Source organism: Phalacrocorax carbo, chromosome 2 (assembly GCF_963921805.1).
Source record: "Phalacrocorax carbo chromosome 2, bPhaCar2.1, whole genome shotgun sequence".
In the NCBI taxonomy this organism is placed as follows: Eukaryota; Metazoa; Chordata; class Aves; order Suliformes; family Phalacrocoracidae; genus Phalacrocorax; species Phalacrocorax carbo.
The window spans coordinates 121,559,010-121,571,243 of record NC_087514.1 but is presented as its reverse complement, the minus strand read 5'-3'; the positions used below and the strand labels follow the sequence as shown (position 1 = coordinate 121,571,243).

The 12,234-nt window shown below is 42.5% G+C and overlaps 1 protein-coding gene across 11 annotated transcripts in view; it reads right to left on the bottom strand.

The window, feature by feature from the left end:
* Window positions 1–12,234, bottom strand: part of ENTPD3 (ectonucleoside triphosphate diphosphohydrolase 3) — a 47,034-nt gene that overhangs the window by 18,906 nt on the left and 15,894 nt on the right. For 3 of the 11 annotated variants that reach the window (XM_064444185.1, XM_064444184.1, XM_064444186.1), the window contains 3 exons: window positions 3,588–3,741; window positions 3,045–3,095; window positions 2,802–2,952 (listed from right to left, as the gene is read on the bottom strand). The exons of 2 other annotated variants lie outside the window; for them this stretch is intronic. Coding sequence is in view for 2 of the 9 variants with exons in the window: in XM_064444189.1 (XP_064300259.1) it covers window positions 3,045–3,078 (34 nt within the window). In the remaining 7 variants the exon portion in view is untranslated. Of the gene's footprint in view, window positions 1–2,801; window positions 2,953–3,044; window positions 3,096–3,587; window positions 11,932–12,234 lie in introns of those variants that run through there. 6 more of the 11 variants (XR_010371683.1, XM_064444179.1, XM_064444188.1 and 3 more) reach the window with 5 other exon arrangements.

The following is a 12,234-nucleotide window of genomic DNA, read 5'->3' as shown; positions in this document are numbered from 1 at the left end:
GCTTTTTATTGTCTAGAAGGGGTCTGTCTACATTGTCATGCTAATGATGCCAGATTTCATCCTCAGGTGCCAGTCTGCTCATTTCCCACAGTGTCTACGTGTAGATGCATGCTCACCATCTCCCATTGCCTTGGGAAATGAGAGCAGTGGGCAGGCTGGGGCTAGTGCACACTCAACGATCCCATGTACGCCTACAACATAGACACAACCATAGCCATGTAGACATGATGCTGGTGGCTGCCAAGTACAGCTGGATGTTTCTGCCAGAGATGCAAGGTCGGTGTCTGTAATAGACACAGGCTGCTTCAGCAAAAAACAAAGGAGGGTTTACGAACATTAAAGTAGGGCTCTTTCTTCTAACTGCTGATATGTTCATGAAGTATGTTTGTGTGCATGTGTGTGTGCATATTAATGCAGAGCCTATTATTATCACTTTGCAGTACACATAAAATATAAAATATATGGTTTAACTCTCAGATCTTGCGATGAAAAGTTACTAAATCTAAGTAAATCTAACATAGTTATGTTAGACAAACCCAAAGGTGACAGGAAACATGCATGCTGACGATAAGGCTGTTTATATTTTCATACCTCCTAGAAAGGTTTCCTAGAATTCAAATGTATTTTTGATTTCCTATGATTTCTGTCCATCCTTTGTTTTTGCAAGTCCCCAGCCAGACAGCTCTTCGCCCTAAAAGGTCCTTCAGTACCTCCAAGTAATGACAATCTGCACATCAAAAATTCTTAGGCTCCACAGGGCTTGAGGAGGAAAGAGGTGGCTGGCAGGAGATGGCAAGCTTAGAAGTGTCAGAGGAACACAAAAATGAGAACTTTCCTGCCCTTCTCATTTTCAGAAACCAGTTGTTTTAGCATAGAAATATCAAGTAGCCTGGAGTGATCTATCCTGACTCCCTTCTCCTAATTCCTCCGTATTAACGGTGGAGTATACCAGTGGCTGCCCTGCTGTTTCAGCAATTGCCAGTGCCAATCTGTGCTGAGGACAGGAGCTAGAGGGTGGTCTGCAGTCCACAACCACAGCACGCTGGGTCAGCCCCATTGTACCTGCAACACACAGTCTTCTCCTTAGCTCCAACCAGAGCCAGAAGGCTGAGGGAGAAGACAGAACAAATGCTTCTTGACAGTTCCCATATTCTAAACCCCATGGGTTCTTCAGCCTGTGCACCCATGGGCCAACATCTGTGTTCACATTCAAAAGAGAAGCAAGTTATTTGTTTTGTTCTGGGACTAGCTTCACTCTGAGCTTTGCCCATTGCTGCTTTCCTTCTTTGTCTTGATTTCTGTTGTGAAATCTAACACAGATTGGCTTTTGGAAACTCTTCATTTCAGCCTGACACATCTCACTTCCAGAAAGTCATTTTTTACACTCATTAACCCCATTTTCTAATCCATATGGGCTCCTTGGCAGTTCACTGCCAAGCTACTCTTCCAATATTTTATTTTCTTGGCTTGGTAATAGCTTTACTATCTTAATCATCAGCCAGTTTTAAGAGAAAATTACCAGCCACATTGATGATTTATTTACTGCTGTCCATTGCTTTAGTATCCTGAGGCATTCAAACATCACGTACACAATGCATAAATGATAGAATGAAATCTTATTTTTACTATTAGAAAATATGTTAACACCTAAACGAATTCTCACTGTAACCTGTGACTAACCTGTGTAAACTAGATATTTATGAATAACCATCTGGATAAAACACTTGTCGTTCAGGGGAGAAAAAAAAAATCTTTAGCTTTCAATTGTACATGGAGTTATCTATAATTGTGAAGTGGCTGAAAGAGAACTATCTGCTTGCAAGCTAATATATACCAGTCACTCCTAGATCAAAGCACTGATGTTCAGCACTGGAAAAAAGAATTCACTATCAAAGAAAAAAACACTCAGGGCTAATGGCTTTCTGAAGAACTAATGCATTACTGAAGAGCAAAGCGATGACCACTATTATACTATCAACACTTAAGAACACCTGTGATGACTGCTGAAATATTTTCTGCTGCATCTGTCTGTAAAGGGGAAATTGAAATCTTGGTTTGTTGAATTTCTCATGTGCTTCCCTGGTACTGGGATTTGCCTTCATCAGAGATTTCTTCTTTCAAAAATCTTTTTTGACGGGGAGCATATTAGGAGAGGGAGCATTTCTTAAGACAATCTAGTCCCATTGGGAATCAGGACAATTTAATCAGAGAATAATCTGTAAATCCTGATTTAAGTAACAGTCTCTGTTTCAGAAGGACACCTGACACTCCATGCCCGCTTGAACTCATCACACAGTTGACATCTTTGCTATCTGAATTGTCCAAGATGCTGCAAGATTTCACATAACGGGATTGGAAGCACAGGGCTGTATTTACTTTTAGCTACACTCATCTAAGTCTCACACACATACCAGGTGATACAGTCATGCTTGCCCATTCACTGAAATCTGTAGAGATACCAGAGAGGAGTTCATTCACTTCAGTTTAGAGAGAGCTGTAACCTAAGTAACTCTAGCTAGTATTGCACACTTGTTGGCAAAAAGCCAAATAAAAGATGATGTTAATGAAGTATCTGAAAGCAGTTGCATTCCATTATTAAAACATCATCAACCTGAAGCAAGAGTCAGCATACATATGTATTTTCCACACCCAATTAAGTACACTGGGCCACACAGGAGTATATTGGAAGGATCATTTTCGACACCTTACTTCAAGCAAAAAGAATACCTGCCTGCAAAGGAAAATGGACTAAACTTCTTCATGTCACCAACATTTTGAGTTTAATTAGGTTAAATACACACCTGTATGAATGGCAGTGTGCCTCACAGCACAACACCAGCACGGCTGACTCCAGATCAGAAGGTTGTGTTGTTTGAGTCACACTGGGGTCTGGGGAGCGGCGACCCCAAGGCTTCTCCCACTTTAACTGTTGGACTTGATGATCTTAAAGGTCTTTTCCAACAAAAACGATTCTATGATTTCATGTTGAAATTCCTTTTCCCGAGTTACTTGAAACATGAAACCCACTTATTTTAGCTACTAACCTGTTTGTTCATAGGGTAGATAAGCAAGCACCATAAATATCTTTCTTCACACTATCACCAGAAAGAGATGCAAAAACATTGGCGTTTAGAATCGGTCTACAGGTGAATGTTTTTCAAGTGCTGAAAAAAACCCCAAAACACAAAAGACCCAACCCCACAGCATTTTAAAACCCACAATGAAAACCTGTGAGGAGGTTTCACAGCTTTACTCTGGAGGAGAAATTAAGTAAAAATGAACACCTGGACCCAAAATTAGGGGCTGAACCTCAGAGCTTGACCTCAGCTCACCATTGTCCTGGGTGAGAAAGCTTCACACAACAATTGTGATTTGTGAGAAAGCACAAAGTTTCCCCTCCCCCTCCCGCCAAAAAACCGCAGACACACAGCGAGACCTCAGCGGGACCTCAGCGGAGACCTCGCCTCAGCGGGGCAGCTGTTGGGCGGGAAAGCGCCCCTTAGCCTGGCTCCCGCCCCGGGTGTCCCCTGGCCCCCCGCTGGCCCTTCTCCCGCGCCCCGCCAGCCCTGCGCCGCATCCCAACCTACCTCCCTAAGCCGCAGCTCCCCAGCTCCGTCCTGGACTGAGGAGAAAAGGGAGAAGGGGTGCACCCTCGGAGCAGGGGGGTGGCGGTTGCAAGCGCTTCTTGCCCTGGAGGGGGTTTGTGGAGAGTCACTCCGTGGCTGCTCGCTCTCTGCTCCCCTATTTCCAAATAGATTAAAAAAAAAAACAAAAAACCACCAGGGGAAAAAAAAAAACTGACCTACTTGCAGGTAAAAAATCCTGGTGCGCTGCTGCTGTTGGACAGGCTCCAGCAGGGGGGACAGGTCATCCTGGGACCAACCATTCGCCTACAAAAACTCCCGCAACACGGCGGCCCCCTCCTTTCCCCCTCCACCAGCTGCTCTCCTCTTTCCGGAAACGCAGATCTGGCTTTGCCGGCAGCTGATCCAGCAGGATGTTGCTGGATGTCCCTAAATCATATTCCTCAGTTCCCGCCCAAAGCAAACACAGAAAAAGGGTTTTGCCTAGAGATGCCACTGTGGGTGAAAGAATAGTATATCCCTGCCTCTTCTAAAAAGAGCAAGTGCTTTCTCAGGAGGGCTTTTCTCAACCCTCAGAAATTAGTAGCCCTCCGGTCTCAGGGCTACCTTTTCATTCAAGGTCAAGCGTACTGGCACCACTTGTTCTGCAATTTTGCTGGAGTTTTTGCCAAACCTAGGCTGCTCAGTGGAGCTAGCACTTACCCAGAAACATACGTAAAAGCAACGTCATTGAGATCCTGCTCCCATCACCTGTCCAACCTGTGTGATCAGCTACAGCCAAGGATCATCCTACAGCCTGCAGGATGGGTTTGCCAGAGACATGAGCTCTGGAATCACAGTGAGACACTTCAACCACTTTGCCACCTTTTGCTTAGTGTTCTAGGATTCAGGTTCACATAATGTGAAAAACTAAATGCACCGCTTTGATTCCTTTTCTCATAATGATCTTGATAAATTACAGAATCTGATTTTTGAATGAATAAAGCAGAACAAGAAACCAGCTGCAGCCTTGCAAGCCATATTCCATAGTCCTTCCATAGTCCACTCTTTTTGGGAGTGGAGGCAATTTCCTCTTTTTGATGACAACACATTATTAAAGCTGGTTTAATGATAATCTTGGTGGATCAGTTCAGCTATTTCTAGCATGTGAAGACAAAGCCTCCCATCCCTCCTGATTCTCTGTCTGTTGCATGTAACTCCTTTCTTTTTTTCTATATCATTTGTGTTTCTGTGGTATCTTTTTCTTCTCCCATCCAAGTAGATTTGTTTTAATGCATTTCATTCAACTGACTGTATTGGTCTGCTCTGCTGCAGCAGAATCTCTCTCAGGTGACCATTTAAAATGACAACTTAGCTGGATTGCTTACCCCACAAAAAAGCATATTCTTTTTGCTACTATCAAACATAAACATTTGAATTAAAAAATAAAACATCGACACCCACTTTAAATAGTCCTACAGCTAACGCCCAGCAGGGACTAAAATTTAATGCTTACCGAGAAAGCAAACTTTACCTTCTGTACCATCTACTCCTATAAAAACAGACATAAGATATTCTTTTTCTTTCTGCACCATTTCCAAGAGCTGGGCTGTTGCACAAGCTGCTTTTCCTGTGACATTTACTGCCATGCTAAAGCCATGGTAGCAGCATAAGTGATACGGGCTATAAAATCCCCCAGCTGCTTCAGGGTCCAGAACACTTGTCCTGAATCAAATGGACTGGAAACAAGGTTCCCTTCCAGGCCTGCCCAGTGGCTGTGGCATGGTAACTGGTTTCATCAGTTCTTCTGCTTCAGTCCTGGGGACCCGTCGTAGATCCACTACTTTATCTTCTTTTTTTCCTAAGCTTACCTCTTTGGCTTTTCTTCAGTTTCCTCCTCAGCCCTATCCTCCCTTTTATAGTTCCCTTCAGCTGATCCCCAATCCCTTCCTCACTTCCAAGGTGTAGATTAAACTTGCTGCCATTTTCCCAGCCTTTGCCAAGCCTGCAGCATGCATACCTCTCCTCTCTGTCATTTCCTTTGCTGCGGCACCTTTTTCTTCTCCCCCTTCAAGTATCCTTGTTTGAATGCACTTTGTGTAACTAACTGTATTGATTTGTTTTGCCTGGACAGAATCTGCCCCAGGTGACCATTTAAAAATGACAGATGAGCTGGATTGCTGACAGCCCCAAGGAAAAGTGTATTGCTTTTGCTACCATTGAGCATGAATATGTGGAGGTAAAAGACAATGACTGATATTGGCAGATTCATATATGAATACCAGCTGCTATGTTCAATAACAAATCTCTAGAAACTAAAATATTATGGACATGAAAAAAAGTGTTTGTTACGGACACATTTATGCAACGCATTTATGGTATCACATTTACACAGGATACACAGCAGATACCGCTCCATTTCCCTATAGAGTAACAGAAGCAACATCAGGAGAGGGAATGGATGATTATACCTCTCAAGAGACCACAGAACTGCATCTGCTCCTTGTGTAATATTCAAACAGCATTTGATGCTGGAATATTAAGTGGCCTCAAAATATCCTCTGAAGAGACAGCAATAGGGTGAAATGGACAGAAATGTTAATGTAAAAATGGAGGTAAGGAGACACTGGTGGCTGCAGTAAGATAAGTCTGGTTTCTTGCATGGTACTTTTCCAGCTCACAGAGGCGAGGTCTGTCCACCATTCCTGTGCATTCTTTGCAAGGTTGAGTAAACAGAGGGCTTCTATTCCTCCTAATCTTTCACTGCTTTTTTCACCATTTGTGTTGATGTCAGCAGATGGGTGTGATGCCCTTTAGCTCGGTTCATCATTTCCATCAATCTTCCTGGACACTTTGTTCTTGGGACTTTTCATCAGTGTTGACAAAGAACCTTTATTCACTAGGTTTCTGCTCCCAAAGACCTCCTATATTTATGTTCACCTCTTTACCTCAGGGTCAACTGAGAGAACTGGCAATGCAGGCAGAGCTGTCTAAAGAATCTGGGACCCTCTGGGCCAGGAGGAGTCAGGACATTTAACTTAAAGTTTCTAGGCCATTTTTGTGAGCAACATTTTATTCCAAGGCAAAAGCACTTTTTCTATTTGTTTCAGACAAACGTTCTACATATTATGCATCCAAAGAAGGCCAATGAAACTGGTGAAGGGTCTAGAGCACGAGACTTATGAGGAGCAGCTGAAGGAACTGGATTTGTTTAGCCTGGAGCAAAGGATGCTGAAGGGACACATTATTGCTCTCTACAACTACCTGAAAGGAGGTTGTAGGGTTGGTCTCTTCTCCTAAGTTACTAGCGATAAGACAAGAGGAAATGGCCTCAGGTTGCATCAGGGGAGGTTTAGATTGGATATTAGGAAACACTTCTTCCCCGAAAGGGTTGTCAAGCATTGGACCAGGCTGCCCAGGGAAGTGGTTGAGTCACCATCCCTGGAGGCATTTAAAAGACAAGTAGATGTGGCACATAGGGCCATGGCTTAGTGGTAGACCTGGTAGGTTAATGGTTGGACTCTATGACCACAGGGGTCTTTTCCAACCTAAATGATTCTGTAATTCTATGATTATAGCAGTATAACTTGTTAATTGCCAAATTTAGGAAGATAGCTCCCTAGGTTTTCAAGCAAGAAAGTCACAAACCACATCTGAAATCTACATTTTGAAGAATGCCAGATGTGATTCTCCTCAGAGATCAAGAATGCAGCTTTTTGTTTCTTTTACGCAGCTGCAAAACCCATTTTTAATAATCTTTAAAAGTATCCACTGCCCTATAGTTTTCTGTCATCACTGACAAGAACCATAGAGAAAATTCACAGCTATGGCATGAGAAATTCAGTTTGTCCCTCTCTGTTTTGAATAATGGCTGGATATAGATATTGCCTTTTCTCTTTAGGAGTTTCACTGATGGCTTCTTTGAAACACCTTAGACAGCTACTTGTTGGTTTATGGTTTTATTCCTTTACTGCAGCACTAAAGCTAATGACATGTCTTAGATTCAGTTTCTGAATCTCCTGTCTCATAAATATGATTCAGTGGTAATAACAATTTTCTGATCCACATCTTCTTCTTGCAAGGTCTTGAAACAAATAAGGATTCTGAAGCTGACCCAAAATACTTTCTAGTCTATTTATTTCTCTTCTTGAGACTTAAAGCTTTCTACCTTGCATCTCTTCTCCAAAGAATCAAGAGCTGCTTTAATCAATTAAAAACCCTCAGGGATAGCCTTGGTCACATGGCTATGAGCCAGGACAAGTTGTAGGCATGGGCAAATTAAGCACGTAATTAGGGCAGCAGATTGCTGGAACAGCAGAAAAAGAGAGTCCTTTGTCTATTTTGCCATGCCCGAGTTCTAGAAAGTCAAACTAGCTGCTGCAGCAGGAGAGGGTGTGCGCCAGCCACACTATGCTGCTGGAAGGAGAGGAGCTCTCCAGGAGTAACAGTGACTGCTCCCATCCCTCTTGCTCCCTGCCCCCAAGCTGCAAGCCAAGTTCACAGAGCTTTACAGCAAAATCATTCAACTTTTTTTCTAGCTATGCCTGCAAACATATGTCATGTCCTGACGTACATAATCCATTGTCATAAAACTGACCACAGGAATCTGATAAAGAAATACCATACTCTTACAAGAAACCCACTGTTGTACTCAAAGAAATGCACCATCTCCAGTGAATGGGGATGAATTTCAGAAACTATTCCTTGGGACTTAATCCTTGAAAAATTGCTGTGAGAAAAACTGCACAACATGGAATATTTCTGTGAAGCTGACAGCTCTAAATGAATAATGTTTCACTTTTCATTGTTCAGAAGTAATTGCTGACAAATTACTAGTTCAGGAGAAGAGATTTATCCCCTATGTTTTCAAAAAAGTATGAAGTAGTTCTTTTAGCAACATTTCTGTCACCTTTTTGTGTTCTTCCAGGAATGGACCAAATTGGCTGAGTAACTCTAAAATTCCTAGATATAATCCTTTCCATTGCAATTCCATGCAATGTTATCCACAAGATCTGTGGATGAAAAAAGTTCTATTACAACTCTTTCCAAGTCCACCTGCCGCATTGTTATTCACCCTTGCTTTGCTTCACTAACTCTGCGTCATTGTTAACAAGTTCTTTTTGTCACTTTCTATGCCCTAACATTAAAATACAATTGTTTGGGACTGTTCATAGGCTCAGAAATGCAGTTGTAGCCATTAAAGTCAGTTGTACAGAACAAGAAGCCTCTTCTGGGCTGGGAGAAAACAATCAGCACATGAAGGCGTAGAATGATTCCTTCAATAGTGATCATAACAACCATTTCTAATTTGCAGACTCACCCTTATGTAGTTCCTGCTTGAAAACAGTCTGCCCTAAATAGCTTGCTTGTTCACCAACTGAATAAATACAGATTTACTAAAATCACAGTTTTGATCCTAACAGATTGAAAACCTTTTTCTTATTCAGTATGGGGGAAGAGAAGTTCTTACTAACTGGAGTGCAAAACTGGGTCTGGTGGAGAGCATGAAGTGCACGTTGGTTGGGATGTTCCTACAATCTTCACTGTGTTTCATTATCTTCATTCACCTTTGCAGTCACAAGTACTGTACCGTCTGTCCAGTTCACAATAGTAATGGTAAATAATCCACCTGATGTGAAAAATGCATCCAGTTTTGGTATATCTGTGATTTTTCCTCTTTTTTTCATTCCTTTTGTCTCCATTTTGGCACCCTGAACATTTACGACCTGCATAAGAGCATATCTCACACGCCATTTCAGCATTAGCTGATGAGTTTATGAACCCTCTGGCTTCAGCCAGGCAGGTTTGTGCCTTCAGTCGGCCCTGGGTGTAAGTATGAGTGCCAAAGACAATATCTAAGTGACAGAGATCCTGCTTGCAGCTGGAGTCTGTTATTTCACACTTAAGCAATAGGCCCTGTCAACCATAGGATTAGTTGTACGTGCGCAGTAAAGCCAGACACATTAAAGGCAGCTGATGTATGGTCTAGCCAAGAGTGCTGTCTCTCTCAAACACAAACACTGCAGTTACTTGCTTGGCCACATCAGCAGTATGAGCACAAAATAAGAAGGGTGCTAATTTTGTATGAACACTTTGAAAGCTGGTGCCAGTCTGCCTAGGTATTTGTTTCTTCCTCTCTCTCCCCAAGTCAGGCCTAACGGTATCCTGTCCCGCCTTTCATCCTCCAAAGCCAAATCCACCTTTCAGCCTCTCAGCATGATAGTCATCCTGCTGCTTCTTACTTGTCTTGCTTTGCTCCTCACTCAGTCTTCTTCAGCTCTTCCCAATGGTCATGCTGTTCTGGTGAGACGATTTTCCTCCTCAAATGACTCACACATGTAAGGCCTCTCTCAGAAAAGTTTCCACCTACCAGTGGTGGCAGATTCCTTTAAATATATTCAGAACAAAAAGATTCTCTCCTTAAAAAAGTATATATGTGCCAATCTACTGTGGACATACGAAGAGATACAAATGGTACATGTTACACAGCAGCATGGTGAGAATAAATATTTTTTGTTGTATCCTGAGTAAGTATGAAGATAGGAGTGCCCTTGCAGCTGTGACAGTCTAAGGACATGGGGAGGACAAGTCTGTAGATGGAGGCAGTATCTCGTACTAGATCTTGTATAAAGATGGGATAGTTGGAAAAAGTAGACAAGCTTTGAGGCCTCCAGACCTCCTTCTGGCCTGAAATAGCAGCAGCAGACTTCAAAGCCAGAAACAAGTATAGAACAATTGCTTGGATTTTAAGCAGATAGGTACCTGGTAGACTCTTTCTGAAAGCAAAGATAATTCTTTGGAGTAAAGCAGACATTAGTAGGGGGAAGATAGATGGCAGAATGCTTATTTCCTGGGGAAATAAGAGATATGAGAATATGGAGTATCAAGGAGAGGCAGAAGAAAAAAAAATGTACCATGAACCTAACTTTTCTACTGAATGCCTGATTTTAAAAGTTTTTCAATGACTGCTTAGTACCAGGTGACCCAAAGCTAAAGGTCCTTAGAGTCATTATTTCACTATAGTCACGGGAGCCATGGTTGGTGGTGGCAGCACTGGATAATGGACCAGGATTCAATGCACTGGGCCTAAACCCTAGTCAGCTACTCTGTGACAACAGACAGGGCACTGTCCTCCCATCTCCCCCCAGTCATGGTCTGTCCCGTGAGCTCTCTGAGGAAGGGATTATCTCTGAAGTGGAAGAGGCATGGTGCCAAGAACAGTGGAGCCCTCATTTGGCCAGGGTACAGGGCAGAAATCTGACAAAAGAGATTAATCATCACAAGCCTGAAACAGGGCTCCATTAATCTGCATCTGCTTATAGTCCAGTTGACTTTGATTAAGATCCAGGAGCACAAAAGCCGACCTCCCTGGGGTCGCTTCACATCAGTGCAAACAATTATCACTCACATAAAAACAAATCACTTCTCTATCGTTTCAAAGCTATTTGATTTGCCAACAACAAATAATCTTCATCTTGCCCCATATTTATAGAGCTTTTTACATAAGCCTGTACCTGCAAAGTTTTAAACATGAGAGGCTCCCAGATGGGCATTTTCACTTCGACATCTATCCTGAGCAAGGTTAATTGTATTTTGGGAATATGCCTGCACATACTTTAATACTGTATTTTTTCAGTTTGCTGCTCTTTTTTCACCTCAATAATTCCAACCTGCTTTGCCAAGACTAATACAAAAGAACTAACAGGCATACTGGATCAGACATAAGGTGGACGTGCCTTGTCTCTAAACATCGGTAGGAGCAGATGTCTATGAGAAGGCTGTTGGGACTGGGCTACCACACACGGGTAATTCCTCTGAAATACCCTCTCAGATGCTGCCATCTCTGGCTTTAGAGACTTCTTGAGCCAGATGTCATATCCGCTGTAACAGCCCCTGATGGACCTCTCTGCCCCTGAATGTATTTGATGGCTTTCTGAGCACACACATGTGCAGCAGGCAAATCCACAAGGCACCCGCCTGTTTCTTAGAAGTTGAACAGCAGCTCGAATGCCAGGAGCGGTCTGGTTTAATCAGCTTGGCTCTCTCAGTAAGTTTCAGACTTGCACAGAGAAACCTTGTCCAAAAATGACTTTTTAATTCTCTGAGACACGCTTAATTCTTTTATAAACTGGGGTATATTTATCCAGTGTTATAACTCTTGGGGGTGTTTTAGGGTATATTTACACTTGTCTAATGCTTATGATTAGCTTATTAGTTTTAGTATAATGATGAAAAATGAAAACATGAAATGCTCTAATGTTACTGCTTCAAATTCCTAAGTCTGCATGCGTGAGCCCAAATAGGACTAGAAAAGCCTGGGTAGTAATAATAGTAATAATAACAATTATTAAATTTGCAGGCACCCAGCCTTTCATCCTGTTTTGCACCAGTATGTGCAGGTCCATTATGATAACAGTAAAAAAGGCACACGGGCTCTGTAAGGTATTATTTTAAATGTTATTTATTATAGCTAACTCTATATGAAGAAAATGGTATAGGTAATCTTATGCCCCGCTAGCTGGTGGGAACCGCAGGTGGCATAGCATCAAATGGCCTCCAACTCATGCACAGCATGTTGGGCAGACACCTTCCATAGAGGAGATATTCCCCCATTTCGATCACTGGAGCTACTATAGGATTTTCTTACAAGGAACAAAACCCTATTCAACAT